General features: G+C 37.2%; 1 protein-coding gene across 3 annotated transcripts in view; it reads left to right on the plus strand.

The window, feature by feature from the left end:
* Positions 1 to 23,637, plus strand: part of THADA (THADA, armadillo repeat containing) — a 168,588-nt gene that overhangs the window by 112,903 nt on the left and 32,048 nt on the right. For all 3 annotated transcript variants that reach the window (XM_027681990.1, XM_027681988.1, XM_027681989.1), the window contains exons 31-34: positions 8,320 to 8,405; positions 19,044 to 19,456; positions 19,787 to 19,908; positions 21,270 to 21,342. In XM_027681990.1, coding sequence (XP_027537791.1) covers positions 8,320 to 8,405; positions 19,044 to 19,456; positions 19,787 to 19,908; positions 21,270 to 21,342 — 694 coding nt within the window. The remainder of the gene's footprint in view (positions 1 to 8,319; positions 8,406 to 19,043; positions 19,457 to 19,786; positions 19,909 to 21,269; positions 21,343 to 23,637) is intronic.

Genomic DNA, 23,637 nt, shown 5'->3' on the forward strand with positions numbered 1-23,637 from the left:
TGTGCTGCTCCAAGTCCACTCTTTCAGCAGTTTTGATAACAGTATCCTTAACACAGCTACAAACTGTTTATTTAGATAGTTGGTGATTGCATGTTTTGGAACACCCACTTCGGGTATCAGTGAGATGTTTGAACTTAAGGCTGAAGTTTAAGATGTACTTTGCATAAGATAAAATAGTCTATGACTTGGGTTCATAGGTATACTCCTAACTCAAATATGAATATTCCAGGAATATTAAGATTTGGATAAGATTGTTTAATATGTTTCTCTCCACTTAGTACAACATTCAGAGAAGGCACGAACTATGTACTATTACAGATTTTGGACATAAATCCTCATTCATATCTGAAAATGCTTTTTATTAAATAAACATAGGAGTTTTCATAGCTTGTTCTTAATAAGTAAGCCCCCTGATGTTAATTGTGTAAAATTTATTAAATTTGCACATGGAATTAGTTTGACCTCTGAGGTTTTTAGGATGTTGCTGAGGAATCACATGAGGTTCTCATTAAGAGAACAAAAAAGAAGAGACAGGATTATTTTATCAATCAGGTATGCTAAAAACAACACCAACAAAACACAGTCTTTCTGTATCCTTCACCAAGGACAACCAGAGCACAAATTAATTTTTCTTAATAGCTGAAACTCAGAATGTTTTCGGTGGTATCACAAAAAAAAAATAATTTGTGCAGCTCCTTTTTGAAGCAATAAAATCTCTGCCTTTACAGAGATTAGGGAAAATAATAACAACGTAATAGTCTGGCTTTGGAGGTGGTAGAAAAACATAAATCACCAGACTAGCAACTCCCTTTGGGGAAAATACCTGCTATAAGGCTGGATGACCTGTCCTTATAGAATAGGCAAGTGAGGGGTACTGTGCACACGGTAATTACTCCGAGAAGGTCTCAGCAGCACCAAGTGGGCAAGCAGATGCACCGTTACTCGATGTTTGTATTCCTATTTCTGTGCAGGTGTTCCTGCACTTCCAGGAACTCAGCAAGGATTACTTGGTAGTGCAGGCTTCATTATTATTTTTTTAAATGCTTTCCATTAGATGTAGGTCTGTTGGCCGTGATGTTCACTGATGTGCTGGTTTTGTATTACATGGTTAAAAATGCTATGGACAAAGTTTAATAATTAAATCCATTATTAATGTCCCCTCAAGAAGACAGGAGCAAGGCCATGCATGTTGATTGAGTGCTACAGATGTGGACTCTGAGAGAAAATAGATTAAAATATGAAGGCTGCCTTCTGAACAAATATACCCCCAAAAACCTCAGTCTTTAGAATACTGCAGAATTTGAAAGCTAATAACCAAAACCCTGAGAGATTTAATCTTTTAATCAGCCACTCGTTGTATATGTAGGAGTGATTTCCATAAGCTTTGTCGCCTCCATAAATGACAAGTCATCTGCAGGTAAAATGTGGTCAGTACAGCCAGCTTGGCCTGGTTCATCAGCAACCCTCCAAGGATAAAACTCCCTATGGATATTTCTCTAAGGGTTATGTAGAGTTGACTGTATGAAGACTCAGATGTAACAGATGATGCAGTTCTTGGTGCACGTAGAAGATATTTTAGCTGACAAAATTGTAGGTCACATATCAGAAGAATCTGGCCTCCATGAGTAGGAATGCTTTTCAGAGATTTGCCATTTTTCAGCAAGGACTACACTGGGAGTTGATAGGGAGAGGAAGATATACTGCAAACCTAAAATGTAGTTGTCAGTGTGCCAAACTGAAAAGCTAAGATTATGGAAGACAAAGGCAGACTGGGAAACTCCAAATAGGAAGTTGTATAGATCCTGGCCCCAAGTACTAGCTGGCATTAGGACATGTTGGACTTAGTCAAAATTCTTTCCTGTGTTTTTGTAGAGCAAAAGGTGAAATTCCAGCCTCAATTGTTTGTAAAATTTTGACTTATCAGAAATGTTTTTAAAGTTCAGAAATACAAGAACTTGTGCAATAGCACCCTGCGTATTAACTTGAATATGATGTTCAGGAAACCAGTTTATCTATTGGAGTCAAAAACTATACAGAATATTGGTGGCTAGAAAGTAGGAGAATTTGGGGTTTAAATTTATCACCAGCAAGCTGATTTATTTTCTGCCAGGTGAAATATAAAATTTTTTGACAATAACATGCTATTTAACCAGAAGAATGGAGCCGTGTTTAGTGATCACAAGTTTTCTTTTAATATGGGACTTTTTCTAAAATGGTACTGATAACTTTAGTTACAGGAAAAGGTCTTCCTTCTGGGAAATTCAGTCTTTTTTGGCCTTTCCAAACACTCCAGAAATATCCAGCATTACAGTAAAAGTGACTTTTTCATTAAAGACCAGAGTGGAAGTAGGCAGTTCATTTAATTAACTGATCACTTTGGAAATTGAAATTAAAACAGTCATACAAGTCAGAAGGATGATTCTTTTTTTCGCAAAGCAGCCATGAATTGGCCTTTGAAAGGGTTGCCCTTGTAATCTTGTCAGCTCTGGTTTCTTTACCCTGACACTTAAGAGTGGGTCGTGACATTTTTGGCCAAAATACAAGGATTTTTAGGTGACTTTGTAAGTTGTATAATTTTGACTGGAGTTCTACATTAACTTGATTCATTATCCAAATCTTGTTATCAGTTTTTAAAGATCGGGGCTGAGAGTAACCAATCTGAGTGAATAGATTAAAAGTGGCTAACAGTCATTTAAACACTGTATTAAAAATAGTATTGTCTGACACTATGTGTAATTATATATTGCTTTACTGTGACCAAAACAGTGATGTACATGTTACATGTTACTATGTGGAAATTCTATTTGGTTAGTTATTTATTAAAGTTATATTCCCATTTGTTAAATAAGATTAGTAGCTAATAAGATTCATAGAGCAGCACTGGCTGGAAGATTTGGAATCTTTCAGACTTCTCTAAAAGCTTTGAGACTGCAAAACACACAGCTTTTCTGAGACCTTTTACAAGAGGTTTAAGGTATCCCCAAGACAGGTAACTACACTAAGGTACCTGTAGCTAAAATAATTCACAAGAGATGTTATGGATTTTTATTTAATAGACATTGATTGTCAGGTTGCATTTGAAATTTCTTAAGTCCTTATTGAGAGTTTGATGAAATATGCTTTGATTTTTGTTGTTAAATGTTCAGTAAATATTGTAAGTTGCTGTATATTAAATAGTGCTTGTTCTGCTAATAGTTTTCCAACATCTGTTTCCTAAGGAGGAAAAATATGAGCAAAATAAACTACCTCTTTGGAAAACATTGAATTTCTAGAATAACCAAAACCTAATGTAATAAACATTAACACGAACAGCTTTGATTTCATAATCACTAACTTGTATCTGTATTATTTATGTAACAAATGCAAGAAATTAATGTTACAGTTGTTGTTGCTCATGTTGAAGTGAGGTGGGAAAAGAGGAACGAGCCAGGAGAAAATAGCTGTCAGCTTTTTAAGTCATCTGACTTAGTGTCATTGAAAACAGGGGGTTTTTAGAAGATACTGAGAATGTTGAGTTGTGCCTCAAAATGCTTTGGTATTTGCTATACATAAAGGTGTGTTGGCATCTTCATTTGTATACAGAAGTCTATGTGGTTATAAGTGGTGCCCTGTAATGAGTAGAAATGCTGTTTAAGGGCCTCTGCAAACCTTCGTGGTTAGAGGAGCAAGAGATTGCCTATTTAGTTTGTTTAAAGCTTTTTCACAGTGTTCTGACAGAATTGAGGCCAAATGTGTGAGCTTTCCATGTTCTTTGCTCCTTTGCACCTTTCCCTTGGAAGAGAAGATAATTTGCTTCATAAGTCATTAATGTGGATCTTCTTTAAATTAAACAGTAATACAGAAGAAACTTAATTTTGGAAGTTAAGCCATGTGTTCTTGATAGAGTTGAAACAATGTGTGTGAGCCAAGTGCACGGGAGGTCTGTGACCACATATTGCTGATTCCTTCAATAAATGCCATTTTGGTTTGCGTCAGATCTGCCATCCAAAATAAGCAAACCAATGATTACCTCAAATTCAACATGACTTAACTATAATAGGTGAATCAAAGATTTAAAAAATAATATTTGTAGAGCTTCAAACTGTGAGAGTCTAGGATTGATTTCATGTTACATAGACGTAAGCTGCAGTCAGTGGTTCTTAAAGGAGGTAAAGGCAGAGCAGAAATCAAAGCGGTCCTGGCGCTACTGCAGGTAGCCAAAGCCAGCTGGAACAACCCCCAGTATTGCACATGGAGCTTCTGAACCTGCCCAGTCTGATTTACATCTACAGAGAGGGAATATCTCCTGCAGGGTATGCTTCCTGATTCACCTACCAGGCAGTTCCTTGTTGAAAACAAATAGCTTATTGTTACTCTGGTCATATTATATTCTGTAAGTGCCTCTTCATAGGCATTTGAACAGGAGCCTGTGGATTTTGACAGACTGTTTGGTTCCATTAACTTTTTTCTTTGAAAAGAATCCCTAGACTCTTAATGTCGAACAGAAGGTTTCTTCCTGCAAGTGACTTGAACTCTTCTCTAATTTTATATTAACATGCCAGAATTGAAAATGCAATTATTAAGAGGTCTGACTGTCCTATCCCCAATGACTTGTTCAGCATTAATGATAAGAAATTGGCCAGGATTTTAGGATCTAATCCAGAAATCTGCTATGAAGTGTCAATAGTATGGAAACTGGCTCCTGTGTTTTCATATTTTCTACTGTTCAACCGTGTCTACCTAAAATAATAAAATAAAGGAAGGGACCTTAAAGATCACCTAGTCCCAAGTCCCCTGCCATGAACAGGGACACATTCCATTAGACCATGTTGCTCAAAGCCCCATCCAACCTGGCCTTGAACATTTCCAGGGGTGGGGCATCCATAACTTCTCTAAGCAACCTGTTCCAGTGCCTCACCACTCTCACAGTAAAGAATTTCTTCTGAATATCTAATTTAAACTGCTCTCAGTTTGAAGCCATTCCCCCTTGTCCTATCACTACATGCCCTTGTTAGACGTCTCTCTCCATCTTTCTTGTAGGCTCCCTTCAGGTACTGGAAGGCTGCAGTTAGGTCACCCTGAAGTCTTCTGTTTTCCAGGCTGAACAATCCCAATTCTCTTTTCTCTTAGCCTTTTCTCATTGGATGATCTAGTAGGGACACAGCAGCTCCTCCTGTCATAATTTCATTCTCCTTGATTAAATTAGAAACATATTTCTTCTTCGCCTTGTGCTTGCTAAGTAGTAATCCTTCCTGTCCTGCCTGGCAGGTCAAGTCTGTGACAGTGCTTGCCTTTTACATGTTACTTGGAGCAGACAGCCTTTGACCTCTCTTCAGTCAGATGTGTTGAAATATTCTGCAGTATTGGCTGTTAGTGAAATTTAACTTAGCAGTTGCCTGTGACCTGATTTTCATTTCCACCTGGACAGTCAAGCTTGAAGTTAAAGCATCATGAGGGAGTGCTAGAAACTGAGGGGTAAGCTTCTCAATGCAGTGAGATTCCTGGAGTAGGCTGGCTATAAACTCTGTATCCAAGCAGAAGCAAAACCAACAAGTTTAACTTCTGAAAATTTTGGTTTAATGCATCTGGCACAGTATGTAGGGTGTCCATTGGATCTTTCGTGATAGCTCTTTGAATTCCAAATGTGCTGTTGTTACACCAACCTATTGGCTAAAGTAGATAAAGCATTACTTTAATCAGGTATGGATCTCTGTCCTGACATCACTAGCCTATTATTGGTATATGTGTGTAACAGTATGAATATTGTTTTGATACCTGTTTTTCATTGCTGTGTGGATATATACTTAGATATGAGAATTCTAAACATCTCTAACTCTACCCCCGTTCAGAGTCACATACAGTTTATCATCTGGAGTGAGCATATGATCTATTTTTTTCCATTAATATCCTTGTTGGAAGGGAGATAAAATAATTTTTGGGTTTTGGACAAAAAGAAAATGAATGCTGTTCCAGATGTCTGGAGCTCCCACCTTTGCTACTGCTGTGACTTTCTTGTTTGGAGACAGATTTCCTCAAATCTTGTTTATGAGAACACCACTTTATTTGGATATCTGTGTTAAAAAAGAAACATTTTGTACTCTTCCCACTCTCATTGTTGAAGTTCTGCGTGAACAAGTCATCTTAAATACTGTGCAGTCCATCATTTGAAATGTTCAGCATGTGATTTTTGGCTGTCAGGTCTGTTACGTAAATCACAGTTTGATTGTCTTCAAGACTGAGCTTTCTGCTACAGTCTGAACAACACTGAAATTTCTTGTTTTTGGAAAACTGAATTTCCTGTTGTGTCTGTCTGGCGCATATGGATGAGAATTCACTAGCATCACCAGAGCAACGGAACCAGCCAGGAACAAACGTTTGGCACGTTTTATGATAGCAAAGTCTCATTTCAAAATCAAAACATGTGTATGTACATACTCAAAATGAAGTGGTAAGTGCTTAAAAGCTGGACCAGAATAAAAAACCACGTCAGTGTTGCTGTTGCCCCTTCTTCAGTAACGGTTGCATCAGTCATGTTTTTCTCAAGGCACAGTCTGTACATTGGAAATTTTCTTTCCACTGGAAAGATGGAATAATAAGCAAGTCTTCCACTTTTCAAGGGAGCTGTACTGCAGTAGGCATTATGTTCCTCATCTTAAGTCTGTTGTGGCTGCTTTAATCCATTTTATGAGTACTTGTGAGAGGCCTCTTGTGGGTTTTTTTTTCTTCTAAGCCTTTGACTGATTGGTCACTCTGTTTTCTCATGGGTTGAGCTCCTAACTCTGTATTTCTTGGTGGTGTTTTCACAAAGATTTGTGAAGAACAACTTAGGCAACAACTGGATGCCCAAGATACAGAAGAGATTTTTTTTTTAGCCAAGGTGGATAGAAATTAAGTCTGCCTAATACAATTCTTCTGAAATAGGTCATATTAAAATTGCTTTGGCTTCTTATGGCATCAGTTCTAACTGATGTGCATCTTCTCAGCAGGCAGGCTTTTAGCTCTTGTGCTAAGGAAAGTGGTAGGAAGGAAGCATGGAGAAGTTTCAGAGCTATGAATCTAAACTACTTCCCTACTAAGAAGGTGTCCAAAAGGAGAATAAAACTCTTTAAAAGAGAGATCCTGGTAGTATGTAGTCTACTGTGTATTACATGGATGCCTAATATTGTAGGCCATAAAAGAAAACATAAGTCCTTTGGGCTTATTGCAGAATTTATTACTGAAGGTGAGAGCAATGTTTCTGGTTAAAGTTCTCTTTTTTAACAGGTTCATAGGCTAGCTCTCAATAGGCAAATACAACTGCGAAACTATGTAAGAACCTCAAACCTTGCATTTTATGTCTTGATCACATATCTTATTTGAAAAAGGTTTTTTCCTTGAATTTTAAAGATGCTATGGTTGACAATGTTTGTTGGAACATTTTTAATTAACAATTTTTTGAAAGAGTTTCAGACATTAAGATAAGCATACAAAGACAGTGCCAGATAAAATAAAAATGAAATACTGAACAGAATTAGTCATACTTTAAGCTTGTGCTGCTTGATTCTAAAAGTTTTTGTTTTAGTACAAGTCCCATTGGGCTCATTAAAATAATTTCTATGTTTTGAACTACATTTCCTGTTTGTTCACATTCTAAGTTATATTTTAAAAAAAAATTTCTTGGCTGAAACACAGAGTGATAACAATGCAAAGAAAAATTAAGTTGTTAACCTAATTTTAGTTTTCTAATTGAAGAGAAAGTAAATATCTATCACTTGCAATTTGAAGAGGTAGAAAAGAAAGTAGCTAATTACCAATTGCATTACACACACAAAATCCCAAATTTTCTTGTCTGGGAAAAGATATACGTAATTTTAAAAACATGCATGGTCTTCATCAAAACAGTGAGAGAGCTATGGCTGTTAAAAAGGTGTAACAGGTACCTTTGAAAAGAAGTTTCTCTTTTATGAGCTGTAACAGTAAGACCTGAAGACTTCTTTTCGTTAATGCATTTAGTTACACACTTTCTCTAAAAACAAAACAAAGACACACTAATTGCCGGGGCAAGCTGTTTCATCCAATAATAATGAAATGTATAAGCTGTGATTTGGTGGACTGGAAGGAGGAAGGGTGTTGCAAACTGGCAACACTCAGTTTGCAAGGGAGACTCTCATTTGGAATGGACCAGGAAGTGAAGCTTAGGTAACTTGGCATAATTATTTTACATATGCAGTCTAATTTGACCAGTAGTTGATCTTCATTAATTAAAATAGACACACCAAGCTGATGTGTTTCACTGCTGTTTCTGAGCATAATGTTATAAGGATTTAATCTTTAGAAATTTGGTTTTCTGGTTTTTTTTAGGCTAAATCCTTGTCTGGTGACCAGAGCTGCCTATCTTGATGTCCTTGTGATGCTGAGTACTCACCTGGGGAAGTGTAAAAAGCAAGGTAAGTCAAATGTGGTTTTATAAATGGGTTGGAATATCTGTATCTACTTCTGAGCTCTGTTGAACCTGGAGAAACAATGGTATATTACTTGCACTCAGGGTATCTACTGAATCCTAGAGTCCTTTAGCTGCTTTGTGTAAAAGTGCCCTCTATTCTGCCTTCTGAAGAGCTAGTCCTGGGTTTTGTTGATGAGAAGAATGAGGTATGGCTCCATGTCAAAGCTTGAAGAGATGATCTTGCAGTATTCCTAGTCCTAGAATGGCTAACAACAAAAAAGATCCTCTCCATGTTCCAAAATGTTTTTCTGATCCAAGGTTGTAAATACAAACAAAATCCAGACCCTGGAATATTGCTACTTTACCTTTCCAGAAAACCACAGAGATGTTCTTCCTTCATGTGACACTTGAAAGTGTTTCAGAGAAAGTGTTTTTTCATGTTCAGAAGTTTTAATAAGAAATAACTGTTAGTTTCTTTCAGTTCCTTTTTTTATTCTGATTCTTTATCACTGTGAATTTTTTGAAGGACCAGTCAGAAATATCAGTGATAGTGTTGTAGAGTATAGTTTGCAACAATACAAACCAAGCTGTAAACAATAAGAAAAACAAAGGTATGAAGGAAGGGATACCCTTTCAAGTGTGGCAGCATGTAGGCCATTTTCAGTCAGCTGTAACTAGCTTCCTTATGGGCCTGTTTTGTTCATTTCTTAGGAACAAGTGAGTAATAAATTACCTTGTCAGTCCAGGAAAGCAATTAAAGAACAGTTCTGTCATTTCATTAAAATTCTTAATGTCTGATTTTAACACTGCATTTAAGTCTTTGGAACCGTTCTTTATTTCAGATAGTCATGTTGTGGGCACTGTTCTTACTTTTAAAACCAATTATGTTCGCTTTTTTTTTCCCTAGATCTTTGGTAGAAGTAGTTCCATTCTTCTATTGATGTGATTTCTTGTGAATGTACAGATCAGATAGTGATAGTTGTTAGGAAAGCAGGTTGATGATGAACGTGTCTGAAATTAACTTCTTCAAACAGGAGGATGGAGAATCTAGACCTTAGAGCAGGAGTACGGACATAAGAGAGTATGTGATAGGTGACTTCCACTAGACCAGGGGATGACGGTTGGGGTTATCGGGCACTCCAGGAGATGAATCTGATCTTTCATGTTCTCTGAAGAGTCATTCCTCTCTCATGTATCTCAGGTGTCAAGATATACTGTTCAGTAAAGGAAATTTCCAGATAATGTTGCCCTATAGGCCTCATTCTGTTGGGTATTGGCCACTGTTGGTGACTAGGTAAGGGCCACATGCTTTATAGGAAGGAATGCACTACCTTATATAAAGCAGTTTCACTATAACATATCTCTAGGAATAAATTTTTTCTTGAGTCTTTAATGTATTTTTGGGTTAAATAGTTATTATAATGTATATTTATTTATTTTTATTAAATCTATGAAATAAAGTTTCTTAAGTCCTCATATGCCATTGGCCTTAGTGATTATCCTTTGCAGTACATTAAAAAGTCTAACTGTGTATCATACTTACAAAATAAGCAAAAACAGACCCCAGAGCCTGCTTCAACCATATTTGGGCTCATCACCCTTTTACTTTGAATCCTTTTTAAAAGATAGGTCCTCTTTGGAATATTAATTTTTACACCTTTTTAAATCATGATCCTCTAGCTCCGTTATTCTCCTTTGTAGTATGAATCATTCTGGTCTTTCTGTATTCTCTTCATATGAAGGTTTTTTCCTCTTCTCTTATTCTTATCACTCACCCTTCAGCTCTATTTGTGTATTTTCTTTTACGAAGGAACAGCCAGTATTCCAGGCAAGGGCTCCTCATTTTGCTTACTTAGTGAGCATTGCATTTCCTTTATCAGTCTCTTTCCTGTTTCAGTTATCTTTGGGTTTTTTGTCTGTTTTGGTTTTTAAACAATTGCTGCACATTTGCAAAGGCTTTTATAGACCTCTTCACACCAGGAAAATCCCCTCTTTTATTTTAATGCCCCTGACTTGTGAATAGCCCTTTGAGCCTGAGGGACTGCACCATGCTGTGGCTGGATTTACTGACTGTAGTGAATTAATTATTTTTCAAAGCTTATGTGGACTGTACCGAACCTGGGTGCTGTAAGGTACAATTTCTGCAGAAGGGAAGCAATTATTTTTGCAGATTCTTTCTGCTCGAGGATAGTTCATTTAGTATTGTCTTGCTTAAAAGTTTCATTCCTGCAGAGGTTTAAAATTACATATTGCAGGCAGTATCTACAAAGAATAAAAGCTTAGACTAGAAATACTGTTTTGAAAACTTCAAGATACATTAGGGACAATTTTATGTATCACAGGCAGAAGCTCTTCTGAAAGGAAGGAGTAATATGTTTATATTAAATAGAAACTGAGTGTCCCATGACACAGTAAGAGAAAGACTGAACTCATCAGTTGAAAATGAATGTTTGGAGTCTCCCATTTAAATGTTTTCAAGGAATGATTATTAACTGAAGCTTTATACTTTTCTGAGATTAAATATTTTACTCATATATGTGTATCTCTGGTTATGAGCCAATTTTTCTCTGTTCTAATCTTGATTTGTAAAATTGTTTCAATGAATAAAGGGTGAAGGACAAATCCAAATAAAACTGTTTCTTGATGTGTTTATCTAAGAGGCCCCAGGAAGTGCTGTATATGAGTTCCAGGCCACAGGCTGAAACTGATTTTCATCAACAGAAATGGGAATGCAATGTAATGAGCCTGCAACTGGTTAAAATCAGACCACTTCTAATTGATTATGCCTGTCTAAAGAGGCTACAATTACAAAGAGGTTTTCAGAGTACAGCTCTGCCTAGACCTTTCCTACGTTATGATTATTTTCTGCAAGTGATTTGTTGTTCTCAATTAATAAAATCTGTCTGTTAAAGTGCAGGATAGCCCTTAGGGAATTTACTTCACAAATTAAAAAAACTTTAAATGTCGGCTTAGGAAGGCAGGGAGTAATGGATACCAAAAGCATCTTGTCCAGCTAAAAATTTATTGCTGGTCAAATGATGATTATTTGTCTTAAACAAAAAAAACTCCTAGTTTTTCTGATTTGCTGGACTGGATGGAAGTGTTGCCTGATTCATGTCACTGTGAAGAGACAATTTTCTTTCCTTGAGTTGATATGCAAAATCTAGAGCTTTTCTTCCAGCTCCTGATGTGCCTGAGGGTCTTCAGAGATGCAGAGACAATACATAATGCCAAGACTATGTAAACTTACAAATATTTTTATTCTGTTATCAATTGTGGTTGGAAGCAAACCTTTAAAAAAATAAAAAAAGTTAAACTATATAAATAAAAATGCTGTTTTTACCTTTATTGAGAGGGGAAAAAAAGTTCTTACCGGGTATAGGATTATTTGATGAGCTAATGTCTGTTGCCGCTATTAATAATTATAAATATCATCCAGTGAATTTTTTCTTGCAGAGTTCTTCGATGTATTTTCTCAGCAGTAACTGTTTTTATAGACTAGGAATCACAGATGTCCAGGGACTTTTCAGTCTAATGGTAGGACAATGCAGTCCTCTTCCAGAGGATTTTCTGGCACTTGTGCGCTGCTTCAAACATTACAGGAGGAATAGAGAAACACTTGTAGGCACCTTTGGGGGGTGAAAATGCCCCTGAGTCCATGTGAAAATGTGTCTAGCCTTAACTGTGTGTATAACTATTTGCAAATTCACAAGTTTTGATCAGCAAGAGTTAGATGCAGAGGTCTGCCAAGCTGTAGAGCTCCACCAAGCTGTAGAGCTCCACATCTGTGTGTGTGTCTGAGGTTAGACGTTCTTCTTTGCATTCAGAGATGGGCTTTGCAAGAGACAGAAACCAGACTACAGGCAGGCTCTGCTGTGATATGCTATTCCAGTAAATAAGATTCCTGTATTGAATATGTATACTTTTGAGAGGACCTGTCATAGAGATTCCTGCTTTCAGATCTTCTGGAAATTGGTGTTTAAAGCTAAACAGTAAGATGAGAGTATTATTAAGATCTTGCAGTGCTGGTAACACAGGAGCCAGAGTGGTGTGTTGCGGTGAAGCTCAGATCTGCGATACTCTGTGTCTCTGTAACAGATGAAGAATGCCATAGGACAAAGTGGTCATGTTTTCTTTCTTGCTCATGTCTTGGAATAGTTTTCTTATACTATTTTGTCATTTCATGAAGGGAAAAATGGATGCAACTCTCTAAAATATACTTGACTAATAAAAGCGCATTTTACTCAAGGTTGTGTTCCAAAAAATGGCACTTGTTGATAAAATGTAGTGTTGAATCCAGAAAGCCTATCAACGTTGTAGTCTATGCATTTTTCCTTTCTGCATTTGAGATGGAAGAATTTATAAAAGTTCTTGAGATTAATGAAACTCCAGTGTTGGTGTCAACAGTGGGAACAGTTACTTAGTATTTACATGATTAATCCTGTTCATAAATAGATTGTTTTGATACTGAAATAGATCAGCCAATATTCTGCTCTCATTAATATATTCTTTCCTTGAGTTTTGAAAAAAATACTTTCATTTTCTTACTATCTTCCAAATAGCTAAACCTTTTGTAGAAGTAGCCTGGTTAAGATTCTTAAAATCTACTCATGAACAGAAGAAACATTTGCAAAAAACATTGTGCACTTCACGTATGTGTATGTGATCAGAAACATGGGCAATTATGTACAACTGTCTGCTGTCTGCTCTCAAATACAGGAAAAGACCATGTTTAAAATAATATATAGTACAAATACCATTCTCTTAGTAATATTTTTCCTTTTTAATTAGAAGTTATAAAATGCATTGGTAGAAATAATATGGATTATCAAACTTCTGGATGCTTTGCAATGAAAGCCCAAACCTTTTTTGCGTAGGAATATGGTAAATGTTTTGCCTGAAGTCCATGATTTGCAGGACTTTTAAATAGCATTTGAAGGCTGTGGCCACCTTTTTTCTGTATCGTACTTCTTAATCTTTTGTTATTTTGGAAAGAAGCTAAATGGTAACTAAAATAAGGTTTTTTCTGCAGGCTGATTTATAATCTGATAATTTTTAAATGCTAAAAATTTGACAGGAATAACTAGGTTGAATGTTTAGCCATACTTAAACTTTCTTTGCCTAGATCCTTAAGAAGTACGGCCAAACAGTTATTTGAACAAAAACACTGGCAGCTTATTAATAGCTGTTTGGTTATTTGGTCTAATTAGTTTAAACTTAAATTCTGTCCTGACAAATTGAAAGCAATTTTTTTTAATTATGTCAGAAAGTATATAAACTTTGTATGCTGGTATATAGACTATGGCACTGGATAAATGTTTTATTTTGACTCATGGAAGATAAAGATTTAAAACATGTTTATAGCATCATCTAAATGGCCTGTGCCAACTAATATTAAATTAGAGAAGTCAAAAGGAAATGTATTTAGGTACTCAGTATTCTGATTCAATGCAGGCAGGAGAATGAAGAAGTTGAGGATGTCATTGTTGGAGGTCCAAGACACAGGGAGTGACTGGGAGTTACCTGGACAGTAAAATGCCAGAGGCAGAACAAGTGAGGGATGTACTATGTTGAGGTGGTCCAAAGACAGAACAAAAAATGAATGTGAGACAGAAGGACAAAACAAATGGACAGAGGCTGAAAAGAATAATGAATGGTTGGAGAAAGAAGATGGAGGTTTGCTACACCAGTGGGCTGTCTAGGAAATGCTAGAGGCAGAACTCATGGCACAGATTTAGGAGGAGGAAAGTTAAAGTGTTTTTAGAAAGATGGTGGGGACACAGTGAAAGGAGGAGGGTTGTTGAGAGTAGAGAATGATACTGATGGAATGCTGTATTGAACAGGGAATATGCAAAGGTGTTACCTGAAATAAGTGACACTAGGGGAAAGTGGAGTTGATCGTGTTTATTATTGTTAGCAGTTAAAATTCTGTCACCATTGAAGACAGAGACTGCTCATCCTTCTGAAATCAGTTTCTCTTTAGATTTCACCGTGTACCACTGGCTGACTTGCACTGTCTCTAAGGGTTTTTACAATTCTGTATGAATGCAAAATAGTGGAAAACTCGGTGCTGTGCCAGAGAGAAGCTGTAAGAAAAATAGCAGTCTCAGTGTCCAGATCAAATGTTTTTTTTCTTTTTCCCCCTTTTTTTTTAATTGAAAACTTTCCCTTATACTGTACAAAATGCAATGGGATGCTTTTGTCTTCAATGGTAAGTCATCCGTGGATTCTATTAATCACTCATGGTTGTAGTTTTGAATTATCTTGTGAATACTGATGCATTTCTGATGTTGAAGTTGCAGATGTCTTTAAAAGAAAACATCCTGCGTAGAATATGCCCTTTTCATGATCATCAATAGTCACCTTAGTTTGGCAGTATAATAAAATAGACTCTTGTGTTCTTTTTGTGTTTTTTTTTTCCATTTAGCAGTGACTTTGCCTAATCCACTTTTAATAAAAAGGAAAAAATTGAAAAAGAATACTTTTCCTTAGTATTTGTCTAGGAAAATCTCTTCTTGGCACTGATTACCTCTCAGCCTTCTCTCTATTCATATGATCTCTTCAGATACCCATAAATAGATGGTAGTTTGAGAGTGCAAAGGATTTTAACCTCAGTCCATAAATAATTGCACTTTCTTGCAGGTCTTGGTGAATGATGATGGTGAATATCCCACTTTCTGATTCTTGGACCCCTTCCTGTAACATTGCACTATGGGCATAGCAACATTTTATTGCTGCTCCTGTAGTTCTTGTCTGCCCTTGCAGAGTGTCAGTGACTTTTCTGATGCTGCTAGTAACTTCTCCCCTTTTCCCCTGCTTTGTTCTTCTTTTCTGGAGCCTCTAATAGGAAGATGGAAGATGGCTTGGATGCCCGAGGACCTGCATACAGGATTTATTATCAATATTTATCTAGAAGTGTGCAAATACTTATATCTTTGGTAATCACATTTCAAAACAAAAGCTTCTCACACAGTATACACCTGATGATAGGGAGAGTTGTCCAATGGCAGTAGCCTAGATAGTCACTGTAAAATTACTGAATCCTACAGAAGTACATAATCAGTCCTGCATGTTAGCTGTCAAGGAGGTAAAACAAGTTTAGATTTAAATATGGAAGGAATTCAGATTACTTCTTTCACTTTTGAACATACTGTAGAATCTCTGAAAGTTCAGCTGAACTGTCCATTAGCTGACAGTTTGTTACTCCCTGAGCAGGGACGTTTTTTCTGTATTTACTCGATGTATCTACTTGCTGTGGGAACAGACTGTAGAATAGGGCCTGCCTGCTGTTGTGGGGAAGAGCAGAAGAGAGTCAGGCAGGGCACAGGTTTGGGAGTTGCTAAACTTTGAGGAGGTTTCTAACTAGGCATTCATCGGGTCTGCTAATTCCATTTTGCTCCTTTTACTTTCCTCTCTTTTCAGATGATGAAAGGCCATTTTATTTCACATAACTGATTGAACATGAGTTGATCACAAATAGGATTAAAAAAACAATGCCTCAAACCTAGATGATATGCCATAGATGGTGTATGCGTATATCAATGCTTTGGACATAAAGGGATTGAGGAGCACTGTGGGATGTTTGTGCTCTGTGTTAAGGAGGTTTGACACTGGTTGTGTGAGACGTCTCCCTTCCTAGAAGGAGGCCAATGTTCTTCCTGTCCTACAAATGAAGCAATCCTTAAGGAGGGAAAAATAAAATTAATCCACTTAATTCTGGGGGGCTCTTTTGCATCTGTCAGCATCCTGGACAAGACTGCCGTTTGCCAAGATCCTTCTTTGGTCAGTGAGAATTTGTTCTTCCTTCTCAAAGCAGCTGGTTGTTCAAACTGTACAGTGATTTTTGTTTGTAAATAAAAGTATGTCTTTATTGTATCTTAACAACAGAGGCTGACATTTGCTTTGGGAACCAGTGTGGATTTCTGGTTTGGTCGGATATTTTGATGTAAGCCAAAGGAGAGTTTACTTAAAGCTAAGCAGATGAGAAAACATTTACATGAAAGCCTGGAAAAATTTCTTAGCGATGAAGTTGAACGCAGGAATATTTCCACTGCATTGTAATAAGACAGGGGCATTCCTTCCTTTTGTACATGTTTGTGTGAAAAAAAGAGTGTTGGAGAACATGTGGAGCACAAGATGAATGCAGAAGGATTTGCTTTCTGGCATTCTGAGGCTAAGCAAATATGCAGACAGTCTTATTTTGCTGACGGCCTTGCCATTGAGACATCCAGTTTTAAAGAGACTTTCTGTAAAATATATGAGCCACAGTGTTCAGTCTGTCACAATTGCATGGGAAAAAAAGTTATCCAAAAGGCCTCCAAAACAGAAGGATCTGATGTGTACAGAAAAGGAGGATCTGTTAGCAAAGACTCTTGTATCAGTCTGTGCAAGTAGTAGTTCTAGGAGTCAGTAGCTCCACTATATTTTTAATATGAAAGTAATAGAAATATACACTTGAGTTGAATAACTGAGCTAGTTGACATGTGTATTATTGAAATGCAGCTGAGGGGAACAGGTAGGAAGCAGAGAGGGTGCAGGCCTCCAAAGCTGAAGCTGTTTCTCTTCTTGAACTGAGGTGCTAGAACTTGAACTTTTTTCTTTCAACTGCCTGGGATTATTTCTGTTGTTAAACTGGTGTCTGTGGAGTCAGTCTGTGTAATAACTGAGATGAAGGCCTAATCCCTCTCCAAGGCAACCAGACAGTTCAGAAATTAAGGAATTCTGGCTGTTGGATACTTGTCATGTGACATGGGCATTAATGCTAGTTTATGCTATGATGCCAGTATGTAAAACCAGTGTGTTTAGAGGGGTTTTAGAAAATGCAGCAAATAAAATACACAAGTTTGCATTGTTAAGAGGTGGAAGTCGGCTGTATCATCTAGAGGATAATGCTGTGACATGGCTTCGCACTGATACTGCAGTTTCTTTTACTACATCAAGCCTGTTCGGAAAAGAAACTGTACTGAAAACACGAATGACAGAACTAATGGTTAGGCAATATGTCTGAAAATTTTTTACAAATACTACATTTCTTTGAAGCTTGTCCAGAATTACTCAGAAGCAGTTCTGCCTTATGTGCTAGACAGTGTACAATCATGTCAAGTTTTTGTGTAAATGTCAAACAAATTAAGATGGCTTTGGAAGAATCTGAATATGAAAGGGCAGGATATTTAGCTGTAAATAGAAGGCTTAGGGAAATGTCTTCATGGGCAACAGAATGAATCCATATTTGCGTTGCAGCTTGATGTCAAATTCAGCAATTTAGTAGAAATATTTGGACAGGCTTTTAGCAGTGCTCAATGTTTAATTATAAATAGCAAAGTTTATAAGGCGATGAATTGTCTTTTTGCAGATACTGAAGAAATCTAGGTTTGCTTTAATCTTTGTATTTACCTTTCATGCATTTTTAAATTTTAAAAAACCTAAACTTCTAACGTCCCCTAGAACCTGTGGCACTGTTGTTCTCTTCTGTGTTCCTTCATGATTTTCCCTTACTTATATTTGAATTCTGTGGGATATAGCATATTCATTTTCTTGCAGTACAATCTATATAGACATCTGAAGGAGGCAAAAATCCTTGATTTTGATACTATAAAATGACTCATTCCCACTGATGATGGAGAAGGAGGTTGAACTCGAAGCACATGTGTATTTCAGTCTAAGTGTGTGAGAGATGACCATTGATTATTTTTTTTTCTTTCATTTTGTGGCTACATTGCCAGCTCTACTAAAGCCTGAAACTCTCTGGCATCACAGATAGCAGTGACCTTTTTGTTTGCTCCAGGAGGTGACCAAGCACTAGGGAAGGTTGTCAAGCTCTACTGTGCCATGTGGACAGGTCGTACGTGTGAATGGCTGAAATGTTGCAGTTCCTGTGCTGAAACATAAGAGGGATTACAGTGTGACTCCTTTATCCTTAGCTGTGTTAACTGTTCAAAATGAATAAGCATAGGGAAAGCATCTTGGATTTTTTTAATCGGTAAATTCTTTATGTTGTTACACACAGGACAGGTCTCTTTATCCAGAAGGGGCATCTTCTTAATAGTAATTTTTTCTGAATAAATCTGTGAAAGCATGGGATTTTCAATATTATCAGAATGGCCTCTGCCATCGTTTCTCCTGATTTCAGTTGCAGCTGAGTAGGCTGACAGACAGTACTATGTGCAGTTTGGTCTCTGATTTTAGAGCTACCTACCTACACTTTTTTTTCCCCAAATATATTAGATAGTTTATTTGTGTTAATCACTTTCTACAGTTGTAGTGCAAGGCTTGTAAAATTTGCAATACTATATTAGTAGCTTGATTTAAAGAAATACTTTCAAACAGCTATAATTTGTTAAGATTACAGGCACTCAACATTTTTTTCAAGTTATTTGAAACTTTCAACTCATGTTGAACTATTTATAGTTCTCAGAAAACTTTGTGTCCTTATTCCTTTTTATTTAAATATGTATACACGTGATGTCTAGGAAAGCTGTTTTATAATTTGGAATCAGTTTAAAATGAAGGAGAACTATGATTTTAATTTCATGCCTGAATTTACCATATGATACCTTTTGTATACCTGATGTTTGTCAACTTCATAATCTGGAGCAGATGGTAACATCATCTATTTGTCACTTTATTGTTATTCTCATTCCAGGAATGCAATTTCATGAATTTTGGGAAGAGATGAACAGAGTTATTTCAGACTCTGAATTGGTGTCTGGTATTCCCTACTCATCTGTAGTACCAGGACTGATACAGTATCTTCAGAGCATGACCAAACTTGTAATATCAGTGCTGCCGGTGACTGCAGATCCGGACATCCAGGGCAGCAGTTCAGCTGCTGCAAAGAAAATGTCCAAGCCATCATTGTCAATAGCTCATCTTCTTCACTGTGACTTTCATGAAGTACGTCTGCTTGTGTTGGAAGCAATACTGCTGTGGTTGAAACAAAAAAATTCCAAGCAGATTGCAGAAGGAAGAGAAGGTGTATTATGTTTAGTCATTGATTTGGAAGACACTCTTCTCACAATGGCTCTGAAGGAAACGAATCACCAGTGTTTTTGCAAGGTAAGAGGGTGCTACTTTATTGTCATTTGTTATGTTTTCGGTAAATTATATTCTTAATTTTTAAAGTTATATTTCAAACATGCATTATGTTTCTTAAATAGTAGGTGAGTGGTTGGTTGTTTTTTTTTCATTGAACAGGAGCTGTAAAATAATTCTGTAACAGATGTTCTTGTGTAAAAGCAAGAACTTCCTCTTTTCTTTCTTAGTGCTGTCCAGAGAGAATCTTTGTGTTCTTGGAGTGAGGTTTAACTTGATGTTTTATTGGTCTCAAATGTGCACATTCATGTTGAGACTGTCCCTAAATTCTTTGTTTGTGAATTGTGTCTGCAGGTACTGGAAATTCTTTATAATATGGATCTTAGAAATGTGCTTCCAAAGACTGAATGCTCTATAAAAATGAATCCAAATGAGCTCTTAACCTGGAGTTTAAACCTTGTAGATATCTCTAACAGGTATGGTCTTTCATGAATGTTGAAATACTTATATTTTTAAAACTTTCAACATCGAAACATTAATTTATTGGTTTGAGACTACCCTTTAAAAATCCATGTTTCAGAAAAGTGAGTGTGGCATGTTTGAATCAAAAGAGTTCTTGAGAATTTTTCAAAGAAGTTAGATATAGATCTGAATTATTAGAAAGGCGCACAAGTCATATGGGAAAGCACTCTGTAAATGTCCAGTAATACAGTTCCTGAAATAAGAAGTTGCTCTGGCTGTCCAATGAAAGCCAGTAAGCATAGTTCTTCCTGAATAGTAATTGGGAAACACCTGATTTAACTTTGAATTAATAATCCAAACATACACTCATTTGCTGTGAATGTGCCATCCATTGTATCCTGGTTTATGTGCAGATGATTTGTAGAAAGAGTAACAGATCTCATTTAACTTGTTGAATTGGCAGAAATGGTTAATCCTAATCTGTAGGATTTGCACTCCCTATTCAGACTGTAAAGTCTGCAGAAAGCACTGAAAATTTGGATCTGGTTTGTAGTTTGTACTGAATTAGAGTCTGTGTCCATCCATTCATAATGGAATGAACAAACAGGGTTAAAGTGTCCAGGCTCTATGGGTTTGACATCCTGTTTCTAGTAGTTTTTTAAGTCATATAAACATTGAACCCCAGTGTTACCAATGGTGAATATTTAGGGTATAGAGTGTAGAACAGCATTTCATAACTATGCACATTTGCTGCTGATTTGCACTAAATTGTTCAAGTTTAAATGATTATGGTGGGGAGTGATCATTTCTGGAATGAAGATACTGGTGGTAAAATAACACTGACTGGTGCTGTTAGAGGGAAATAGCTGAACTGGCAGGCCATCCTGCTCAGGTGTTGCCATTCCCCATGGTGAGACTATCCTTCAGAAACCACGGTGCCAAGAGCCGCATCCTCAGACCCTGTTGGGCAGCATGGAGGCTCGGAAGGTGGCAGTTGGCATATTCTGCATCTGGAACATTCGTAGCAGCTGTAGAAGAGATATTCCTGCAGCTTAACAGCAGCTTGAAGAGGTGCTTTTGTTTATAATTTAAAATAATGTCTGGTTTATTTGACTTAGGTTCCATTTTCAAATGTGTTTTTCTATAAGAAGTATTGTAAATAGAAAATAAACACGAGAGAGGTGAAAGTAAAGGCATCGACTGAAAACTTAGCTAACATCAATATCTGTAATGTAAAAACTCCAAGTGCTAAGCCTGAAAAATATCCACTGGTGATAATCAGAAGTAATTAAGAGCAGGCTAATTTTCTTCTAGAGATGAGATGATGGCATAAATAGCTGGATTTTTTTATATGTTCTTTGCCTTGTTTTCTCAGCACTGAAGGTCAAATCATAGCTCTCAAATTTGCCTCCAAGTTGATTATCCATCTTTTGCAGAACCATCATCAGGTAAGGGAAATGGAGCTGCTTGAGAGTTTTGTAATCTGGAGTTTTTTGTGATTGTAATAATGTGGATTCTTTTAGCCCCAAGGTTGTGTTTGCTTGTGTCCTTGCGCCTTTTTTGGTGTTTTATCTTCCTCTCTGAATGCAGTGCCATGCGCTGAAATGAAAAAGCCATGAATATCATCTCAGTATATCCCTCTCAAAGTCATTTAAAGTTAAATGCATAAGTAAATATTTCTGATGGATTAATTTCAATTTCTGAGCTCATCTGAAATGGTCACTATAATGTGGAAAGGGAAATGCCTGCGGTGATTAACGCTTTTTCGGAATCCAGCCCATTTACTAAAGTGCAACTTTGTTGTGGTTTCTGATTGCTGTGGAGCCCACAGCAGAGCAGGTCGGATGGGAAGCTGAAGCAGTGGTTGGGTGCAGTTCCCAGCCAGCTCAGATTTCTTTTGATTTTAAATTGTCAGTCTGTGATGTCGCATATGTATGTGTAGAGCAGTGCAAAGGCAGCTTTTAGTGCTAGACATTTTAAAAAATATTTTTGAAGACACAAAACCCACTTAATGGATATTTTAAAATAAAGAAAATTCTCATGATCTGTATTAAAATGAAGACTTTTTTTTCCCTTACATAGATGTTATTTCTCACAGAGTGTACAGCAGAATGAATTCATATTGTATGCTAATAATCTGATCTCATTATGAAAAAAAAAGAAAATCTCAGATTTGCACACAAGAGTTGAGGAGAATGAATTATGATGTTAAATATTTTTGTTGAAGAAAGTCATAATATGATGACTTCAAGTTTAAAATAACAAAGAGGAATTAATGAAAAATGCTGTAACAATATTAACTAGTAATGCTAAAACAACTTTCTCTAATAAGCATGTAAATCATGAGAGATCTAAGATATCTTTACAGAGAGAGCTTTCTGCTTAGTAAAAGACCAGGTACCTCAGTTTTCCCTCTAAATTCCTTCTTTGGGCTTGCATTCAGTATTTGCATCTGTGAAAGGGATTGTTTCTCTTCCATAAGGTAAACTTTAAGTTCTGTCTTTTCTAGATAGATGTGTCTGTTTGAAATTTTAGTAATTGTAACATCTTAGGAGAATTTTATGTTTTGTTTTCCCCTGTTGCAGAATCTGTGGGACGTGCTCTGTCCCTTTGTGCAGTGGCCATGTACCACACAGAATGAGACAGAGTATGACTGAGGTTGCATTTGTTCCTCAGTTAGTGAGGAATAAACCCAGAGGATTGTAATCAGTGGCAGGGTCTGGTTCATCTGTCACTAGTGGTGTCCCCCAGGGTTCACTACTGGGCCCAGTTTTGTTTAATTTGTGAATGACTTGGATGAAGCCCCTTTTCTGAGTCCTAGTGAGGCCTTACCTGGAGTGCTGTGTCCAGCTCCGGGCTCCTCAGTACAAAAGAGACATGGAGCTCCTGGAGTGGGTCCAGCAGAGGACAACAAAGATGGTTAAGGGACTGGAGCATCTCTGCATCTCTCTTACAAGGAAAGGCCGAGGGAGCTGGGCCTGTTCAGCCTCAAGAAGAGACAACTGAAAGGGGACCTCACCAGTGTATATACGTATCTGAAGGGAAAGCGACAAGGATGGATCCAGGCTCTTCTTGGTGGTGCCAAGCAATAGGACAAGAGGCAACAAGCCGATGCACAGGAAGTTCAACCTGAACATGAGGAAGAACTTCTTTACTGTGCAAGTGACTAAGCACTGGAACAGATCGTGCAGGGAGGTTGTGGAGTCTCCTTTGGAGATATTCAAGACCATCCTGTGCCATGTGCTCTAGGATGACCGTGCTTGAACAGGGAAGCTGGACCAGTTGACCCACTGTGGTCCCTTCCAACCTCACCCATTCTGGGATTCTGTGAATCTTCCTGTACTTGTCTGCCCTTTTACTTGACTCACCTTTTCATTGATTCTCTTCTTTACCTTATTTTGTTGTTATGTTTTTCACTTCTTTTAATTAAAAATAAGTAAAAAAAGGAAAGAAATGAGAAAAAACTCCAAAATTTTAGTTGCACATAACCTCAACTGTGTCCAGGTCAAACTGGTGCTGCTTTATCTGTTCTGTGAATGAAGTGCCAATCTGTTTGGGTTTGTTTGGGTTTTTTTTTCCCCCTCTGGAGCTTCCTTCTGATAGCTGTAGCACACGCTGTGTCTGGGTGCCACCTCCTGCATTTTGCAAGTTCTGTTTTCTAACCTTCACTTGAGGTTCCTGCACCTTGACCAACCCACTGCTCTCCTAAAGGTGGCATTTGCAGGGGATCTCAAATCTTTCTT

This window comes from Neopelma chrysocephalum, unplaced genomic scaffold (assembly GCF_003984885.1).
Source record: "Neopelma chrysocephalum unplaced genomic scaffold, ASM398488v2 Primary Assembly neopelma1_61b, whole genome shotgun sequence".
NCBI classification, from domain to species: domain Eukaryota; kingdom Metazoa; phylum Chordata; class Aves; order Passeriformes; family Pipridae; genus Neopelma; species Neopelma chrysocephalum.